Source organism: Myxine glutinosa, chromosome 9, assembly GCF_964187855.1.
Source record: "Myxine glutinosa chromosome 9, kmMyxGlut1.1, whole genome shotgun sequence".
NCBI lineage: Eukaryota > Metazoa > Chordata > Myxini > Myxiniformes > Myxinidae > Myxine > Myxine glutinosa.
Window position 1 is genome coordinate 149,497,179 of NC_136269.1, and position 22,090 is coordinate 149,519,268.

The window sequence follows — 22,090 nt, forward strand, 5'->3', positions numbered from 1 at the left end:
TGAGATCCGGGTCGGGAAATTGACAGATTGTGTCAGTCCCAGTGAGTCGCAGAAGTCCTTTGCTGAGGAGCCATGGCTGGTGAGAGAGGTACCCACACCCAGCCAACTGGCATGATGACAGTTGAAATCACCACATATGAGGAAGAGAGAGTTGGGATGAGTAGATAGAAGTTGGTCCATATCATCAGACAGCGAGATGTAGATGGAGTCATCACTGTTTGGTGGACGGTACAACACACATATGAACAAGAGGTGGGAGCGAAGGGGAAGCCGTAGCCAGAGGTATTCCTGGGGGTGAGGTGGAGAGAGTGCAGTGCAGGGCGAGTGAGGAAGAGAGTTTTTGATAAAGATAGCAACCCCGCCTCCAGGACGAGGCTCAGGTCTATCATACCGGAGGAGGGAGTAGCCCGGGAGAGATACTATGGAATCAGAGACATCATAAAGGAGGAAAGTTTCTGTTAAGCAGATCACGTCTGGTTTGACAGAAGCAACCTGTATGGAGAGATCAGTTAAGTTTGAACGAAGGCCCCGGATGTTTGAGGTCCATACCGTTAATGAAGAGGAAGGGGGAGCATCAGATACAGAACAGGGGGGAGGAGGGGTAGGGTAAGATGTGGAAGAGGTGGAAGAGGTAGGGAGAGCTGTTGAAGGTGTGTCAGAGATTTCAGAATAGCTCGGAGAAAGGGAAGGATGGGGCGGACAAAAGGTTTGATGGTGATTGGGTGAGCCACAATGAGGTGTTATTTGAGGAGGGGGAAGAGCGAGGCAGAAGGTTGGGGGAGATGGAGGTGAGAGTTTGAAGGGGGAAGAAGCGGGGAGGACGCTTTGAGGAGGGGGAGTGAGAGGGGGGAAATTGAGAAGCAATGAGGGTGGGGAGATTTGAAGGGGAGGGGTGAGGGGGGAGTTTGGGAGGGAAGGGACAAGGGGAGGGATTTGAAAGGGATGGGATATGGGGGAGATTTGGAGGGGAGGGGTGAGGCAGGAGTCTAGGAGGGGAGGGGCGAGGAGGCGTCTTGGCGGGGAGGGGTGAGGGGGTAGTTTAGGAGGGAGGGGGCAAGGGGGGAGATTTGAAAGGGATGGGTGATGGGGAAGATTTGGAGGGGAGGGGTGATGGGGAAGATTTGGAGGGGAGGGGTTATGGGGAAGATTTGGAGGGGAGGGGTGAGATTGGATTTTTGAAAGTGTACGATTTATGGGAAACGAACATTTATTGCAAAATGAGTTTCTTGTGACCTTCGAGTTAAAAATACGTTTAAGGACGCTGGATGGAGGATGGAGTGCAGGAGAGTTTAGGGAATGTAGAAAAAAGGCATTATAGGAGATGGATATTTTTTTTGGGATGAATTGATTTGGTGAGCAAGTCGAAAGCAGCCTTTTAAAGAAGAAGAAGAAAAAGGTGTTATAAAATATGACGGAATACATAACTTGAGGGGAAAGTGTAAACATTGAAGGTTAATGAGTGAAAACTATCTGGGGAAATGGGGGAGAAACACGTGGTCGAAGAACGAACGAACGAATAAGAATGAATAAACGAATGAGAACAGAGAAGGAAATGTTTTTTTTGTTTGTTTTTTTTTGGAGTTGAGATTTACACAAGGAAGTAGGCTATGGGTGAAAAGACTGGGAATACAGAGAACGAAAGTTATTGGATCACAAACGACGGACCGCTGAGAAAAACAAAGCCTCAAGGTTGTACAGTGCACACTGTACAAGGCCTCAAGACACGACACGAATTAACACGATTTTCAATACAGGTATGAAAGATTTGCACCGAAAAATCTTCGTCGGGACACAATATACGTACAACACCATAAATAAATACAGTTTTAACGAAAATACAAATGGGAACAATCACTTTACTTCGATTTCAAATCGTTCGCGACGCGGCAAAGGCCTTGCTCGCGACACGGCAAACAGACGATCCAGGTCTGTGGTAAAGGTTGTGGTAAAGTTTCATCGAAATGGGGTGTGTAGTTTCTGAGGAAAAAGCAAATTCCTATTTTGGGGGGAGGGGAATAGGGGTCAAACCTGGATGCACTCTGACCCCCGGTAAACCCCCTTAGACCACGATTTTTAAAAATGCCGTGAACAAACTTTAGTCACAACACAACAAACACAATTCGTGCCAAATTTGGTCGCAATTCCATCAGCGGTTTCGGAGAAGAAGTGTCAAGTGTTTACGGACTGACTGACTGACTGACGGACGGACTGACGGACAACGCGCCATCGCATAAGCTCCCCTGAACTTCGTTCCAGGTGAGCTAAAAAGCTGGAAAAAAAAACTACTAAATCTTGGCTTATTCCACACAGAAATCTTAAAATGGCCCGGACAATATTATTGGCAACTTTTAGAAGTTGTAAGAAATAATTGGATTTCAAGCAGGTGATTCTCCTTTACTTTGGAATTAAACTTAACTGTGGTGAGTTGCATATATCACTCATTCAACCAGTTTGAATAGAAAAAAAAGGATCCATTCTGCTGTTTTGTGTCACTGTGTGTACCACAATAAGCATGGAGAAAAGAAAGAAACCAGAGAATTGTCTGAGGAGGTCAGACAAGATTGTAGAGAAGAATGAACAATCTCAAGGCTACAAGTCCATCTCCAGAGACCTTGACTTACGAGCTTAATTCGTTCTGTGACCGAGCTCGTAACTCAATTTGCTCGTTTCTCAAATTAAATTTCCCCATTAAAATGAATTGAAATGCTATTAATCCGTTCCAGCCCGCCAAAAACCACACCAATTTTTTTTGAAATATATATATATAAATATCTCGCGCTTTATATTTCACCTGTATGCAGCATACAAGTTGGCAGGATGGCTTGGACTGGAGGTACGCACACTTGACTCTAAACTGTCCAGCCTGGGTTTGAATCCCGACCCAGCTATAACCTGTCATGTCGGTGTTTCACAGGCAGGGTGATTCATCAATGTGTGTACCGCTAAACTGGGTGCCCCGTTTGCGTCCCATTAGTTGTTGGATGTTAAGGATCTCACCGTGTCTTCCACAAAGAAAAGGCGAGCTATCGCCGGCACTCTGAACAAGTTGTGGCCTGGCATGCTCTTCTCCTCTGCCGTTATATACGTCCTCCTCGGCATCTTTTTCCAGAAGAGCCCTGTCTTGTCACAGTTGAAGATTTGCTGGGGGATGTATCCTTCGGCTTCTATCAGTTCGGCAAAAGTTATAATAAAATCTTCAGCTGCCTTCACATCCGAGCTTGCTGCCTCACCATGCCTGACGATGGAGTGAATGCCGGTCCTCTTCTTAAAATTATCAAACCATCCCCGACTGGCTTTGAATGACTCTTCCGATGCCTCGTCCGTTGATGTTCCCGCCGTCTGCTGCACCAAATCCCCGTAAATGTCTCGTGCCTTCTCACAGATGATGCTCTCGGTCACGGTATCTCCTGCGAGCTGCTTCTCCGTCAACCACACAAACAACAACTTCTCCATCTCTTCATGGACAGAGGTCCGGAGCTTTGAAATAATCTTAACGCCCTTGGCTGGCGTTATGGCCTTTATCGACTCCTTCTGCTTCAAAATCGTACATATCGTAGAAGTACTACGATCGTACTGCCTCGCCAAGTCGACAACACGCACACCTCGCTCATGTTTTTCGACGATTACGTGTTTTATATCCAAGCTCGCTCGCTCGTAACTCAGATCTCGGCTTGCATCACAAAGCAAAAAACCGACCGAGCGACGGCTCGTATCTCGGAAAACTCGTAAGTTGGTGCACTCGTAAGTCAAGGTTTCACTGTGTGTATGTGTATGTGTATGTGTATGTGTATGTGTATGTGTAGATATATATATATATATATATATATATATATATATATATGTATACGTATATATATATATATAGGTACACATGTGTATATTATGTTCACGAGTGTTCTCCATGTTCGCATAAAGGTTTGTTGCAAATTTGATGACAAAAGCTGAAATGGTAAAAATGTTATGGCCTTGACAGACACTCTGAAGCTGAAATGGTAACAAAGAAACACAGAAGCGTCAAAAAAAAAATGGCTGTTTCATACGCAGTAAGGAATGGGCTGATAAGGCCTATTTTTACTCACTGTCGCTGTTGTGCCCTTTGACATTTGGACTCAATTATCAATTGGTGCTCTCCATATTCTCATGAAGAAAATTTGAGGACAAAATGTCAAATGTTAAGTTAACAGACAGATAGACCCACAAGAGATTGCAAAACCCGATCTCCCCCCGCTGCATGGGGTACGGGCTAATTCCAAGAGAAGGGAGAGGAAGTTGAGAACAACTATAGCAATACAATGTTTAAAGATAAACGAAATCTTACAAATCCAACATATTTTAATGAACAAGAATTACCTTTTGGATGACCATCACTTTGCGACGTACTCAAGTGAAGAATCTGAAACAAATGCACGCAAATGTCATGTCTTCAGTTCATGGCGTTTTGTCATTATCTTCCAAGATTGCACACCAATAAAAATTAATCTTCAAGTCGTCCTGTCAGGCTTATCGCAGAATTGCCCTCAGATTAAAAAAACAAAGATCAAGCAAACACCATATTATCATAAGTGGTGCTCGTGGGTTGGTTCAATGGACTCTTTTTGTTCACATGCTTTTATAATCAGGTGACAGCAGGTCCAATCGCAACTTGATGGGGGTAAGCACTGTCAAACTGCTCAGTGTGTTCCTTGCAAAGGAGACCGTTGATCAGTGACAACATGCCACACTCCAAATATGATGATGCAAACTGCCGATTTATCCGCAAAAACTTGTCTTACCCAAAAAAAAGAGCGAAAGTGATTAAATCATAATTGTATTCATTCAAAACGGCAAATTGGATTTCTAATCGGGTATGGGTATGTCCATGGCAACAAGCACACATGTCACGTTAATTTTGGAGATATCAGGTGCGATATTGCGTGTTCTTCAGGCCCAAGAACAAGGTTCTTCCAGTGAGGAATGGAGCGGCAGAGAGTGGAGTCATCAGCAAAGAGATAGAGAGGATTTTCCAGAGAGTCTGAGAGATTATTGATGAAGACCAGAAAAAGCACAGGGCCCAGAACAAGACCTTGGGGAACTCCAGCCTGAACAGGAAGGGGAGATGAGAGAAATCCATTCAGGGCCACACGTTGACTGCGACCAGAGAGGAAGTCCGCAAGCTATGCGTGGAGGTTTCCATGGATACCATAAGAGAAGAGTTTGGTGAGCAGAGCTGGGTGTCAGACAGTATTGAAGACACCCTTTGTGTTTTTCTCTACTATATGTGCTTTCCAGTTCCTCTTTCGCCTTTATTCATTTTCCTCGCCATGTGCTCACTGTCATGGCGCATAAGGGGGTAGGACACCTGTTGTGGGGTGTCAGACCACCGACGGCTCCTTGATGTCACGTGGAGGACACATTGCACAACGTGGCCAATCAAGGGGCTGCCGTGATGTCACGTGCAAGGGAAATCCATCGCAGGAGCACAAAGCAAGGGTCAATGGCAAGTCAGTATGAGAGTTGGAATCAGTGTTCAGCAGCAGGAAGATTTGAGGTGCAACATCAGGTGTACACATTCCAGTCAGCGGTCATGAGCTGCACGAGTCATATTCAGTGCCTGTCGACCTGTAGCAATCAACGCTTGAGCTGCAGCAATTGAAGCACAGCAAGCCGGGCCCCGCATGAGCACGCCTTCGGCCCAGATTAACTCACCTCATGCCATGCTATTTTCTGGTGCCTTAAATGAAGGAAGACCACCCCCTCTACCTCATCATGCTCTATCCCTTCCCACTCTCATGCCCTGTAATCTTCTGTGCTGATCTGCATTACAGGAATTTGTTTTACTTTCAGTGAGACCATTGGCATTATTAGTCGAGAGTGACCCAAAGAAGGATGCTGGGAGAAGTTTAATAACTTCAATATCATCCAATCAAACTGAACAAAACCTGCAGATCATATTACTTACTCACTCAGTTAAGATAACGATGAAAATTTCAGTTGGCTCCAAAGATATTTGACAATTTTACAATGAAATTATTGACGACATCGATGTTTGTGATATGCTCCAAATGGGAATCTGCATTTTGCTCAATAAAGTGCACACGTCGAGCAGTTATTGAAGATTTGTACACACTTATCAGAATCCTGCTCAAGCTCTTTGATGATGTTGAGCTCTTGATGACGGTGCTCAAGAGATTTCTTGCGACTGCGGGTGAGTCAGCAATGACAGCGCTATTCTTGATTGACCTTCCCGATTTTGGTCGGCCACAGTTGCCTCCTCTGTTTGGTGAATTAATATTCAACACTGCCAAGCTGTCTAATCTTTTCACAAACCTCAATTTGATACTTGTTGGGTTATTTCATGTTTGCAACAAGTGCGTAGAACAGGCACCTTGTCCGCAAGAACAGATTTGGACGCAGATCGTAATTACTTTTCTTTAGGTGTCCAGACATGGTGTGGAAGTCGCAGATTCAGGAAGCTTGGCAGATACACTCTCCCATAACTCAGTTCAGACCTCCTGAAAAGTGAAAGACGTTGAATGAAACATGTGAAGGTTATTAAACTTTCTAGGAGCCCACTTTTTGGGTTAACCTATATATACACACGTGGTTACCGTTGGGTTCATCTCATTACCTCCGCCACCGAAAGTGGATGGAGGTCGTTTTCACCGCTGTCTGTTTATCTGTTTGTGAGAACAGTACATCTCAAAAGGTTGTAGATGGATTCGGCCTAAATCTGATTGGGAGGTTGGGTATTTGACAAGGACAAAATAATTAGATTTTGGTGACGATGCTGATCCGGATATGGATCTCAGAATTTCTTTTGTGATTCTTCACCATCGAGAGATTGGGCATAGAACAATATATAGCACAATATCTCAAAAAGTTGTGGATGGATTCGGATGAAACTTGGTGGACAGGTTGGGTGCAGGACAAGGAAGAACTCATTCAATTTTTATGAAGATTCCAACCTGGATCTGGATACAAGAATGTAAAAAAAATGTAATTGGTTCTTCATGAGTGAGTGATAGGACCAAAAACGATAACAGCATGGTATTTAAAAAGTTGTGGACGACTTATGACAAAACTAGGTGCATGAGTTGGGTAAGTGAGCAGAACAAGCTGATTAGATTTTGGTTCAGGTCCAAATCCAGATCCGATCGATCAGTGGGATACAAAACGTAAACTGTTCAGCCTGACGGAGGTATGCGCTCTACCGAGTACCGTTATATATACATATACATAAACATAATACATAAGTATATATTTCAATGTATTGCTTAATTGTGTCCCTATCTTGTGTTGAATTAAACCATTGTTCTTCCGTTATTTTGTTGTGGTTCTCGGGTCACAAATACATCTCCAGCATTATCAATTATTGTTTGGGAGTTAGACCAGGGAACTTAGTGATATACCCACCACTAATTGCAATAGAAACCATTCAAGTGGTTTCAAACTCAAGTGGTTTCAAGAGTTTCAAACTCTCTGTCGCTCCATTCCTCATCCCTCAGATCGGCAGTCTGCAGCCTCGTCACTCTCTGCAGACCTGGACAAAATCACAGACTGGGCATCCAAATGGAACATGTCTTTCAATCCTGATAAATCTCACACTCTTACGATATCTCTCCGAAAAGACCGACTGGACAACCCTCCCATCCACTTTCTGAATAATCCTCTCCAAGAAGTTCTGTCACTCAAGCTTTTGGGTCTTACTATTTGCCATGATCTTTCCTGGGAAAACCACATTTCAAATTTGGCCTCCAAAGCCAGTCGCCGACTGGGCATCCTCCGTCGTGCGAAGTCCTTCCTTGGCACACCTGAGCTCCTCACCACATACAAGGCTTTCATCCACAGCTCTATGGAATACTGCTCTCCCCTCTGGTCTGGTGCTCCTGCCTCACACCGAGCTCGTCTTCACGCTGTTGACCCCAAAGCGTTCAGAATCATTGGAATCTCCCGCGATGAAGCTAACTCCAAGGGCCTTTCACTCACTCACCGCAGGCAGGTTGGTGGTCTTTCCGTCTTCTACCGACTCCTCTCTGGCCTTGCCCCCCCAGCTCTCTCTGGGCTCTGTCCCCAAAATATTCCTACAGGTCGCACAAGATCTGCCTGCAACCCTCTTATGGTTAAACTGCCAAAATCAAGACTTTCTGCTCACCTTCACTCCTTCATTCCTCTTTTCTCCCACCTCTGGAACAAACTCCCTCACTCTCTTCAATCCCACTCCACCCTCCAGGTCTTTAAAACAGCTGTTCACCACCATCTCTTATCCTCCCCCATCCAAAACCTTGATCTTTTCTACCCCCGCTAATTTCGGTCCCCTTGTGTTTTATACCTCTCCCCCCCCTTCCCATGCCTCCTCCCCCCAAGCCCTCTCCCTCCCACACTTCTCCCTGCTCTCAAATGTTGTGGTTGTGTGCTTCCCCTTCTCTCCCCATCTTGTCTTCCGCTCCCTCTTTTTGTATATTTTGTTTGTCTGGTTGTTTTGTTAGTGAAATAAATGTTAGCTCTTTCACGAGCCTCGATTCAGTATACAAAAAAAGAAGAGAAAAAAAAGTGTTTTTCAACTGCAAATATACTAGAGAATAACATAGTAAAAGTCTCGGGAAATCGAAGTACAGGCTCATGCTTATTTTTCAAGTTGGCCGCCAAAATTCCCGCCAAAACTGAATTTTTTAAAATTGGCCCTATATATGCAAGTAAAAGTGCTTAAAATGTAAATGAAACACCTAGACATATGTTGTTGGTGAGAAGAAATCCATTTCTGACATTTTTAAACTGGTCACATATTTCAAATTCAAAATGGCTGCCAAAATTCCCTCCAAAACTGACAAATTTTAAAATTGGCCATATATACGCAAGTTATAGTGCTAAAAATATATGTGAAACACCTACGTATATGTTGTTGGTAACAAGAAACCCATTTCTGACAAATGTTTTCAAACTGGTCACATATTTAAAATTCAAAATGGCCATGAAACTAATATATTTAGAGATAAAATCAAATATAAGCAATTACTTGTACTTCATATAATGAATCATTGGTTCAAAGGTAATGAAAGTGAATGAAATACATTGGATACACTGGCTTAGTTGTTGTCTTTAATAGTAAAGTGTTCTTTTCTTTTCTTTCACAGAGTAACTAGCTCATCATGGACAAGTGCGTTTTCTGTGAAGAACCTTTATCCAATGGAGAGGCAACTTCCACATTACGCCCAAAAGGATGTCAAGGCATTGCTAAAGCTAATGAGTTGCGGAACAGAAATATAAGTACCGTGCCTGGCCAACTTGTGCATGTCAAATGTAGGAAGAACTTTTGTTGCCCAAACAGCATAACCAGTGACAACAAAAAGCGAAGTCTTGACTCGGCAGCTCCAAGTAGTTCACAATGTGCACGTCGATCCACAAATATGGCATTCAATTACAAAGATAACTGCATATTTTGTGGTGTTTCCGATGCACAGAAATATAACAAACCAACACATAAACTTTTCGCTGTCAGAACGATAGATTTCCAGAAAACGATATTGCAGGTATGCAATGAACGCAATGATTTATGGTCAGACACTGTTAGAGGTAGAATTGAGTACGCACAGGATCTACATGCTGCAGATACAGTATATCATAACCTCTGCAGCACAAACTTCAGAACAGGAAGGGAGATACCAAATGAGTTTGTTGCAGCAGAAACGATCCCTTCCAAACGCCCGAAGCAGGGCAGACCCTAAGATTCAGAACGAGCAACTGCTTTCCTCAAAGTTGCTGAGTACCTTGAGGATAATGATGATGAACAAGTAACAATACGAGATCTAATGCACAAAATGGATGAATATCTGGATGGCACTGACAAAGAATCCTATGGATTTACTTACATGAAAGATCAACTTGTACAGCACTTCGGCGACAACATAGTGATCACCGAGATCAATGGAAAAGTAAATGTGGTTACATTCCGCCACAAAGCATCTGCTATACTCCATGATTTCTACAGTCAACCCAAGAAAAGTAACAGCACTGCAGAGAAAATGAGTCTCATTGAAACTGCTGCCAAACTGATTAAGAGTGATGTTAAATCATTGGAACAGACAAATGAGTTCTACCCAGATGCAAGCACAATGGCATCTACTGATGAGGCAATGTTGTTCTTACCCGAATCATTGAAACTTATGCTTCAGATATTGGCAGTTGGGAAGGACACCGATAGGAAAGTAGCATCGTTGGGCCAAGCCATTATGCAGTGCATTCGACCAAGAGTTCTGATTGCTCCCTTACAGATAGGTTTAGGCGTACAAATGCACCACCACTTTGGGTCTAAATTTCTCATCGACTCTCTCCATGCACATGGATTCTGTAGCTCATATAAGGAAGTTCAGAAATTTGAGCGCAGTGCAGCAGTTACCCAAGGAACAGACATACCAAACTACACTGAAGGCCAATTCATCCAGTACATGGGTGATGATGTAGATCATAACATTAGGACAATAGATGGCCTGAACACCTTCCATGGCATGGGCATAATTGCCACTGTGACCCCTAAGACACAGACCACAAGCAGACTACCACGCATATCTGTTACAATGGAGGATGTTGCAGCAGTGGGTCGCATCAATATCCGACACCTAACATCTCCTTGCAATGGATTAGCCTCACTGACATATGGATTACTTGAAGACAGGAAGGAGCAAGATAGCACTTCAAACTTCAACCTACTGTGGAAGATCTCTCTAACACTACGCTCTCCACGTCCAGCATGGTCCGGAATGATGCAAGCAGTGCAGAAGGGACGGCACCCAGGGCAGTCATCAGTTCTCTTTTTACCCTTGATAGATATGAACCCTGGTGATATGTCCTGCATATATTCCACATTGGTGTTTGTGTGTGACCATGCCAAACGCTACAATGCAACACCAATCATCACATTCGATCAACCAATCTGGTGGAAGGCTATGACAATCGTAGAAAGTGAGCCGGAAGACAGTAACTTGCATGGAATTGTACTTTGTCTGGGTGGATTTCATACACTCATGAGCTTCCTGGGATCTATTGGGCACATTATGGCAGGATCAGGACTAGAACGTGTACTTGAGCTTGTGTATTCTGAAAACACTGTCACACACATGATGTCAGGTAAGGCATATGCCAGGCTGGAGAAAACAGCTGGAGAAAACGCCCTAGTTTGTTTGTACAATGGCAAACCTGGCGATAGACTGAACGCCCTTCGTCTGCAACGCTTCCACCAGAAGGTTTCATCCAGTACAACTTGTGTAAAACCTCACAACTTGCCTCCCACATCGTCAGCAGCTCAGTACCATAGCCAGCGTGTGTATCACCAAGTCCAGCAATGGAGTGGGGTAGATATGCGTGCCGAGGATTGGGGATGGAAGATCAGCGAAGGGAAGATGTTTCCTGTTCAAACGAACTTGAAGCCTGCACCTGAGTATCTCCTGCAAGCGATCAACTGTTCCTGCAAGACAGACTGTAGAGGAAGATGCAGTTGCGTGAAGTATGGACGACAATGTTCTCCAGCGTGTATAGAATGTAAAGGACTTCATTGCTCCAATGTGACTCTGCCTGATCAAGAAAGTGACTGATGATATGTAATGGTATCCAGCAGAGGTTTAGTATTCAGTGCACTAGATATTTTAACATGTTTCTAGAAAATGAAAGTACAAAACTAGTGTCGAGTATAATAACACTGCTCCTGCGCCGCTGTGCCCAGCATTTTGCTTAATTGTTGGTTTGATGCACCCCACTGGACGTGCCAATTTCATAAAATCTTTGTGAAACTTCACAGAGTGCAGTGCTGAATTCTGCAAGAGCTGCTAATGTCACGACCTAAATCAACATCCAATAGCAAACTGACAGTTTGGCGGCCATTTTGAATTTGAAGTGAACAGTTTGTACATGTCAGAAATGGGTTGATTATATTCAATAACATATACCAACGTATTTCACATCTGTTTTAGCTGTATTACTTGCTGATAAGAAGGTAATATTCGAAAATTAGCAGTTTTGGTGGTTATTTTGGCAGTCATTTTGGCGGCCATTTTGAATTTGAAATATGTGACCAGTTTAAAAATGTCAGAAATGGGTTTCTTGTCACCAACAACATATGTCTAGGTGTTTCATATACATTTTTAGCACTTTTACTTGCGTATATAGGGCCAATTTAAAAAAATTAAGTTTTGGCGGGAATTTTGGCGGCCAACTAGAAAAATAAGCATGAGCCTGTACTTCAATTTCCAGCGACTTTTAGTATGTTATTCTATAGTATATTTGGAGTTGAAAAACACTTGAATGGTTTCTATTGCAATTAGTGGTGGGTTTGGCCATATAACTTTACAGATTCCCTGGTCTAAGTGAATACAAACACGTCAAAATATTGGTGTGCCGCTTAAATCACAGTTGGAATATTGCCATGCTCACAATAGTTAAAAGACATCTCAGAAAAATAAGGCAATCATTAAATACAGCTGGAATTTTCCATGGAGACCAAATGATACTTAAATAACAAAAAAAGGACAGTGTCAATAGTTTTGGTTTAACGGAGCATTCACCTGTGCCTTCAGTTTTTCATCTGCACACCTGCAAGTGAAGAGATATATTATTAAATTGAGTATGGATGAAACAGCATCCTATGAAAAAACATAGGTTGCACTGTTGTTCTACTTGGTATTGTGGAATACATATTAACAAAACTGATCAGATGAAGTTATGTACTTGTCAAATTATGACATCATAACAGAGGCACCTATGACATCATTAACAGATGTTATTCCACATGGAGAGTTCTTTACAATGAACCATGTCTCAATTTTTTCTATGTGGCGCTGTCAGAAATAGAGGTGCAAATGTTTTCGGTTTTTCCAAGATGGCGGCCGAACCACGTCACCGATGACGTCATCCTTTTTTTTTTCTCCACCAATTTATGCCTATATGACGCTCAATAAATTTCATCTTGATAGGATGAAGTTTTGTACTTGTCAAATTATGACGTCATAATGGAGGCACCTATGACATCATCATTAAAATATTTTATTCCCCAAGGAGAGTTCTTTACAATGAGCCATGTCTCAATTTTTTCTATTCAGCGCTTTCAGAGATAGAGAGGTGCAAGGATTTTCGGTTTTTCGAAGATGGCGGTCGAACCACATGACCTATGACGTCATAATTATTTGTTTTGTTTGTATAATCATTAAATAATTATACAGGTGGAGATGCACCGATGGTGAAATTTTCCTGTCAATCGGACCAATGGTTGCAGAGAAAATCATATTTGTTCTGTGCGGACAAAGAAACAGAGACAAACAAACAGACAGACAAACAAACAAAGACAAACAAAGACAAACAAACAGACAGATGAAAAATCGGTCAGAGACCGAGGACTTGACGTGATGTACTTTTTTTTTTTGGGATTTGCCAACCACTCCCCGCCATCACGGTCGTCTCTCCAACGCACAATCCCACGAGATATGTGGAAAGGACGACCCAAAACCAATTATCTTCTTTTTGATTCGTATATAAACATCATTAAAAGTAAATAATGACCTCTGTCAAAGTTGAAATGATGTGGGTTTAATCCCTACATGAGAGAATTCCACATAGCTAGTTGGGCTGTGTATAAGCTAACAGATCGCTGTATCCATCGATCTTGCCAAGGCCGTAACACCTATCGGCTCAAAATTCTTTTAACTGTTGACTTGGTAGTTTTTACAATGAAGGAAACACGTATCGGGAGTACATACGACATAGCGATTGTGAATGTGACCGCACTGAGGCGTGTTTCGCTTCGCATCGCAGTGACGGCGAGCACCAACATGGCGGCTGCAAGATTAAAATCTGGCTTCAAGCCCCCTCAAGGTTTGCGTTCTAAAGATATGTTTCGATTTTGATGATTTGCGTGTGACATGATTTAACGGATGTTTATATAAATCGTTTAAAATAAAAAAAGCCTTCAAATGCCATTTTGGATCAAAATGGCGAGAAATCTTTACATGTATATACGCGGTGACGAGGCAAATCCCGCAGTGAGTTTCTAATTATAATACGTTTTTATTAATTGCTGTTGTAATCAATCAAGGTAAGTACACATTTTGTTACTTTTACGGAATAAAAATAATAATACACAATACTTATATTTTTTTGCCTTTATCTATTTTTAAAGCATTGTGTTTAAACTGTTAAAGCACCCACGTGGGCATCCGTTGCCTAGTAACCAATGACAGTTTCCACGATTTTCACATTTTGGGTGACCTTGAGCTTGACCTAGGGCCTAGAGTTAAAAATTGGGCACAGTCTATTCCAGGACAAGGCAAATATGTGTGTAAATTATGGCGATGCTATATGCAATGATGTAGACGTAGTACTGCGCACAAACAGACAGACAGACAGACACAGATGAAAAATCGGTCAGAGACCGAGGACTTGACGGAATGTACTTTTTTTATTGGCCATTTTGGATCAAGTTTGTCGGTTTTTCAAAGATGGCGGCCGAACCACGTGACCGATGACATCATTATTTGTTTTCTGAACTAATTTATTCCTAGATTATGCTCAAGAAATTTCATCTTGATCGGATGAAGTTTTGTACTTGTCGAATTATGATGTCATAATGGAGGCACCTATGACATCATCATTAACATATTTTATTCCCCATGGAGAATTCTTTACAATGAGCCATGTCTCAATTTTTTATATTCAGCACTTTTTCGGAGATATGGAAGTGCAAAGTTTTTCGGTTTTTCCGAGATGGCGGCCGAACCACGTGACCGAAGACGTCGTCATTATTTTTTTTTCTCCACCAGTTTATGCCGACAAGGCGCTCAAGAAATTGCATCTTGATTGGATGAAGTTTTGTACTTCTCGAAGTATACGTCATAATGGAGGCCTTGAACTAAGAGAGTTAAAAATTGGGCACAGTCTATTCCAGGGCAAGACAAATGTGTGTAAAGTATGGCGATTCTATGTGCAACGATGTAGACGTTGGCTCACGTCTACACACAGACACACAGTACTACGCACAGACAGACAGACAAACAGACAAACCAACCAACCAACATACTTGCCGGAATACTCAAATGCAATACCCTCTCCTCAGGTGAGGGTAACAAGGAGAGCTACATTCAAAGCACACTGCCCCCATGCCAAATAAATAAATAAAGAACATATCCTCCGGCGCCACACAATGTCGCTTTGCAGCTCATGGAGATGGAATTGGGAGGGAGCGGTGTCAAATAATTGATTGATTAATTGTGTAATAAATAAATAAGCAATAAAGAAAAAGAAAAAACACCTTTAGAGGCCATTTTCCCCCGCAAAGCGGGGGTTGGCCTTTTTCAGGGACCATGGTTGTTGTTTTTTTTTTTGGTCCCCTTTTTGAAGCAATGTTTTACGGCCGGATGCCCTTCCTGCCGCCAACCCTTTTTGTCGCCTTTTGCGACAAGCAGGGAATTACCAGTGAACTGGTACTCAATTAGCCAACCTCGGAAGGATGACAGGCTGAGTCAACCCCCCTGGCGTTAATTCAGCGATCGACCGGGATTCGAACCCAGGATCCTAGGATCCTAAGCTGGCACCCTAGCCGCTAGCCCAAATAAGCAATAAAGAAATAAACTAAAATAAATAATTAAATAAATAAATAAACAATAACCACAAAATAATTAATTTCTTAATCAATTGACTGATAGCATACCTAAACCACTTGTGTTTCATCCGAATCTGTACCTTTTTAAAAATAAATTAATTTGTCGAAAAATTAAATAAATTATCAACCAATTGATGAATCAATACGTTAAAAATACCCTTTACAGACAAATCACTGTCACTGTCATGTCCAAATATCAGCTTCCCTGCCAAAAAGGTGCCTGAGATATTGCCCAGATGAGAAAGAAAATAAATAAATGATTAATAATGAAAATAAATAAATAATAATCATAAAATAATTAAATAATTTATCAATTGGCAAATAGAATACCCAAACCAACACCGTATCATCCGAATCTGTAACTTAACAACAAATTAATTAATGTAGTCATTAATCGAATAATTAAATAATTAATCGATTAATTGATTTATCAATAAACCAAAAATAGCCTTTACAGCCAAACCACTTGGTCATTGGCATGTCCAAATATCAGCTTCCCAACTCAAAAGGTGCCTGAGATATTGCCCGGAAGAGAAAGCAAATAAATAAGTTCTTAATTAATCAATAATAATTAAGTAATTTATCAATTAATTAATTAATCCAAAAAAAAAGGTTTTGCCAAAGCACTTGCTCACGATTGTGCCGAAATTTCAGCTTCGTAGCTCAAAGGATGGCTGAGGTATCACCCAGACAAACAAACAAGAAAACAAACAAGTACACATACATTCAAAGTACACCGCCCCATGCCAAATAATTAAATATGCTGCAGCGCGGCATTGCCGGGGCGCCTCCGGCGCCCGGCAATACCGCAGTGCAGCTCATTAAGGCTGCATTGGGAGGGAGGGGTGTACACTAATTGATTGATTAATTGTATAATTAAAATCAATAAAAGATTATCACAAAATATTTTCATAATCAATTGGCTAATCGCATAACTAAACCACTAGTGCTTCATCCGAAGATGTATCTTTTAGAAATTTAATTAAATAAGTCATTTATAAAAAATTAAATAATTAATTGATTACTCAATAAATAATTAATCGATTAATCAATAAATAATTAATAGATGAAACAAGTACACATACATTCAAAGTACACCGCCCCATGCCAAATAATTAAATATGCTGCAGCGCGGCATTGCCGGGGCGCCTCCGGCGCCCGGCAATACCGCAGTGCAGCTCATTGAGGCTGCATTGGGAGGGAGAGGTGTACACTAATTGATTGATTAATTGTATAATTAAAATCAATAAAAGATTATCACAAAATATTTTCATAATCAATTGGCTAATCGCATAACTAAACCAGTAGTGCTTCATCCGAAGATGTATCTTTTAGAAATTTAATTAAATAAGTCATTTATAAAAAATTAAATAATTAATTGATTACTCAATAAATAATTAATCGATTAATCAATAAATACTTAATAGATGAAATGATTAATCAATAAATCAAAAATATCCTTGATAGCCACATCACTTGGTCACTCATGTCCAAATATTAGCTTCCCAGCTCAAAACGTGCCTGAGATATTGGCCAAATGAGAAAGAAAATAAATAAATGATTAATAATGAAAATAAATAAATAATAATCATAAAAAAATTAAATTATTAATCAATTTGGTCAGAGAACACATAAACTACCACTATTTCATCAGAATCTGTAACTTTAAAAAAAAAAATTTTTTTGTCATTAATCGAATAATTAAATAATTAATCGATTAATTGATTAATTAATAAATCAAAAATATCCTTTGCAGCCAAATCACCTGGTCATTGGCATGTCCAAATATCAGCTTCCTAACTCAAAAGGTGCCTGAGTTAATAATGGTCAGAAGAGAAATGAAATTTAATTAATTAAATAAGTACTTAATTAAACGCTAATAATTAAATAACTCCTCAATTAATTGATTATTCAAAAAACAAAAAATACCGTATTTGACAAAGGACTTGCTCACTACTGTGCCGAAATTTAAGCTTCCTAGCTCAAAGGATGGCTGAGATATCGTCCGGACAACCAAGAAAGCAAGAAAACAAACAAGAAACCAGAGTGAAAACTGAGTACTCTCTTTCAGCGTGCGTCACTGCCGAGCCCCCTTTGGTGCCCGGCAATGACGATTTGCAATGCCTGGAGATGGCATAGGAAAGGAGCGGTGTACAATGATTAATCAATAAATCAAAAATATCCTTGATAGCCACATCACTTGGTCACTCATGTCCAAATATTAGCTTTCCAGCTCAAAAGGTGCCTGAGATATTGGCCAAATGAGAAAGAAAATAAATAAATGATTAATAATGAAAATAAATAAATAATAATCATAAAAAAATTAAATTATTAATCAATTTGGTCAGAGAACACATAAACTACCACTATTTCATCAGAATCTGTAACTTTAAAAAAAAATTTTTTTTTGTCATTAATCGAATAATTAAATAATTAATCGATTAATTGATTAATTAATAAATCAAAAATATCCTTTGCAGCCAAATCACCTGGTCATTGGCATGTCCAAATATCAGCTTCCTAACTCAAAAGGTGCCTGAGTTAATAATGGTCAGAAGAGAAATGAAATTTAATTAATTAAATAAGTACTTAATTAAACGCTAATAATTAAATAACTCCTCAATTAATTGATTATTCAAAAAACAAAAAATACCGTATTTGACAAAGGACTTGCTCACTACTGTGCCGAAATTTCAGCTTCCTAGCTCAAAGGATGGCTGAGATATCGTCCGGACAACCAAGAAAACAAACAAACAAGAAACCAGAGTGAAAACTGAGTACTCTCTTTCAGCGTGCGTCACTGCCGAGCCCCCTTTGGTGCCCGGCAATGACGATTTGCAATGCCTGGAGATGGCATAGGAAAGGAGCGGTGTACAACAAACAAGAAAACAAACAAACAAGAAACCAGAGTGAAAACTGAGTACTCTCTTTCAGCGTGCGTCACTGCCAAGCCCCCTTCGGTGCCCGGCAATGACGATTTGCAATGCCTGGAGGTGGCATAGGAAAGGAGCGGTGTACAATATCCTTGATAGCCACATCACTTGGTCACTCATGTCCAAATATTAGCTTCCCAGCTCAAAACGTGCCTGAGATATTGGCCAAATGAGAAAGAAAATAAATAAATGATTAATAATGAAAATAAATAAATAATAATCATAAAAAAATTAAATTATTAATCAATTTGGTCAGAGAACACATAAACTACCACTATTTCATCAGAATCTGTAACTTTAAAAAAAAAAATTTTTTTGTCATTAATCGAATAATTAAATAATTAATCGATTAATTGATTAATTAATAAATCAAAAATATCCTTTGCAGCCAAATCACCTGGTCATTGGCATGTCCAAATATCAGCTTCCTAACTCAAAAGGTGCCTGAGTTAATAATGGTCAGAAGAGAAATGAAATTTAATTAATTAAATAAGTACTTAATTAAACGCTAATAATTAAATAACTCCTCAATTAATTGATTATTCAAAAAACAAAAAATACCGTATTTGACAAAGGACTTGCTCACTACTGTGCCGAAATTTCAGCTTCCTAGCTCAAAGGATGGCTGAGATATCGTCCGGACAACCAAGAAAACAAACAAACAAGAAACCAGAGTGAAAACTGAGTACTCTCTTTCAGCGTGCGTCACTGCCGAGCCCCCTTTGGTGCCCGGCAATGACGATTTGCAATGCCTGGAGATGGCATAGGAAAGGAGCGGTGTACAACAACCAGAGTGAAAACTGAGTACTCCCTTTCAGCGTGGGTCATTGCCGAGCCCCCTTCGGTGCCTGGCAATGACGTTATTTAGCACCTGGAGATGGCAAAGGAAAGGAGCGGTGTACAACAAGAAAGCATACAAACAAACAACCAGAGTGAAAACTGAGTACTCCCTTTCAGTGTTCGCCATTGCTGAGCCCCCTTCGGCGCCCGGCAATGACGTTATGCAGCGCCTGGAGATGGCATAGGAAAGGAGCGGTGTACAACAATAAAACAAGAAAGCAAACAAACAACCAGAGTGAAAACTGAGTATTCCCTTTCAGAGCGCGTCATTGCCGGGCCCCTTTCACGCCATGCAGCGCCTGGAGATGGGATATCTATCCATCTCCCTCCCTCTCCCTCGCCCCCCTCTCCCTCACCCCCCTCTCCCTCGCCCCCCTCTCCCTCGCCCCCCTATCCCTCGCCCCACCTATCCCTCACCCCCCTCTCCCTCGCCCCTCTCCCTCGCCCCCTTCCTCTCCCAGTATTCGCATCAGTGAAGCAACAGGTGATGTTTGTCTCTATGTGCTTAATTTTAGTTGTCCAATATATGTACATTAAATCCCAAGCAATGCCGGGTACCTTTGTGGGAGGAGGGAGAAGAAGGGTGGAAGTGCCAACGTTTATTCACAGCATTAAAAATAAAAATTGGGGTCTAAGGTGGTTGCCTCCCGAAATAGGTATTTTCTTTCTTCTCAGAAAGTACAAACACCTCAGAGTACAGTACAAACACTCAGAAAGAAAGTTTTTTTTTTTTTTTTTTTTTCAGAAAGTACAAACACCATTTCTATGAAACTTGACCACAACCTTCATCACCTGTGATGTACCAATGTTTGTTCATGGCCTAAAAACAATCAAGGTATGAGGGAGGGGTGTGCAGGGGGTTTGACGCCCTAAAATAGGTATTTGCTCTCTTCTCTGAAACTACAATTTTGATAAAACTTGATCACAGCCTTCATCACCCGTGATATACCAAAATGTGTTCACGGCATGAGAAGAATCGGGGTCGAAGGGGTTCTACAGGGAGAGGGCAGGGGGGAGGTGGGTTGCCCCCACAAATAGGTATTTTTTTGTTTGTTTGTTTCAAGTCTTATGATTACGTTAGTATGATTGTACATGCTGCCCCGTATCCTAGCAACCATTTAAATTAGTTCAATATACCGTGATACTGTTTAAAATACCTTTAGTCGGTATCATATGCTGCTTTATTCTTCCAGGTAAGCGCCCAGAGGTATTGCCCCTATTTATATTATTCTCATCAACAATTGTGAAATGATTTCGATGAAAAAGAGATGATTTGGAGAAAACAGTCACGGCTCGCTCTTCAAAACTTTGACTGATTATGGTTGCCAATGTATTTAGTGCATCACAAATGCAGATTTTGCAATTTGACTTACATTTGCTGCCATTGCCTATGATGTCATAATCTTCAAACGTCTCAGAACCACTCAAAGGATCAATGCGAAATTTTACAAATATAATCTACAAGCCATGGGGATAAAAGGTTGCAAAAAAAAAAAAAAAAAACTACATCATTGGTCACATGGTTTGGTGGCCATATTGGATTTGAAAATTACATTTTTAAAACCAACTTCTCCAAAACCACTTCTCCAATCGACATGAAACTTGAAACACAAATTTAGATGCCGATGGGGGAAAAATATTTGCAAACTATGTGTCATTAGTCATGTGGTTTGGCTACCATCTTGGAAAAACTGATATACTTCTCCTTACCCTTCTGATAAACTGATAAACAATATGTCTAAACTCTGTGTTTGCCTCAAAATCTTGTGTCCCAAACCCATCTCTGTCTGTATCCTCCTTACCCAGTCGTACCCAGCAGCTCCTGAACTCTGTGCCTTTCTCTCCCGACAAGGTGGAGAAGTTTCTGTCAAACCTCGACTCTGATTGTGCAACTGGACCAGACGGCATAAGCCCACGGGTCCTAAAATCCTGCTCTGCCGCTCTATCTCACCCTCTCACTATTCTCTTCACCCTCTCATATGCTCAAGGTCATCTGCCATCTGCATGGAAATCATCCAACATCACCGCTTTACACAAAAAGATGCAAAAACAGATCCTTGCAACTACAGACCAATCAGCCTGCTCCCAATTATCAGCAAAGTCATGGAATCCATCATTGCTTCTGACATAAAATCCTTCCTCTTCTCCAATGGCTGGATTTCTGATTATCAAATTGGTTTCAGACCAGGTCATTCTACTCTGGACATGTTACTTCTGCTTTCTCAACAATGGATGGAGGTCCTCAATGCCAAACAGGAAATTAGAGCTGTCTCCCTCAACATATCTCGTGCCTTCGATATGGTCTGGCACCCTGTCCTGCTCACCAAACTCTGCTCTTATGGTATCCATTAAATCTCCACGCATGGCTCACAGACTACATCTCCGGTCGTAGTCAACATGTGGCCCTGAATGGAATTTTCTAATCTCCTCTTCCTGTCCAGGCTGGAGTTCCTCAAAGCGGTGTTCTGGGCTCTCTCATCTGGTCTTCATCAATGATCTCTCCGACTCCCTGGAAAATCCTCTCTATCTCTTTTATGATGACTCCCACTCTCTGCCGCTCCATATCTCAACCCTCAGATCGGCAGTCTGCGGCCTCCTCACTCTCTGCAGACCTGGACAATATCACAAACTGGTCAAACAAGTGGAACATTTCTTTCAATCATGACAAATCTCACACTCTCACTTTGTCTCTCCATAAAGA

At 41.2% G+C, this 22,090-nt stretch overlaps 1 protein-coding gene across 1 annotated transcript in view; it reads right to left on the minus strand.

The window, feature by feature from the left end:
- Positions 1–22,090, minus strand: part of LRPPRC (leucine rich pentatricopeptide repeat containing) — a 210,322-nt gene that overhangs the window by 121,533 nt on the left and 66,699 nt on the right. Inside the window, exons 15-16 of the mRNA XM_068127929.2 lie at positions 12,531–12,558; positions 4,351–4,393 (exon numbers count right to left, since the gene is read on the minus strand). Coding sequence (XP_067984030.2) covers positions 4,351–4,393; positions 12,531–12,558 — 71 coding nt within the window. The remainder of the gene's footprint in view (positions 1–4,350; positions 4,394–12,530; positions 12,559–22,090) is intronic.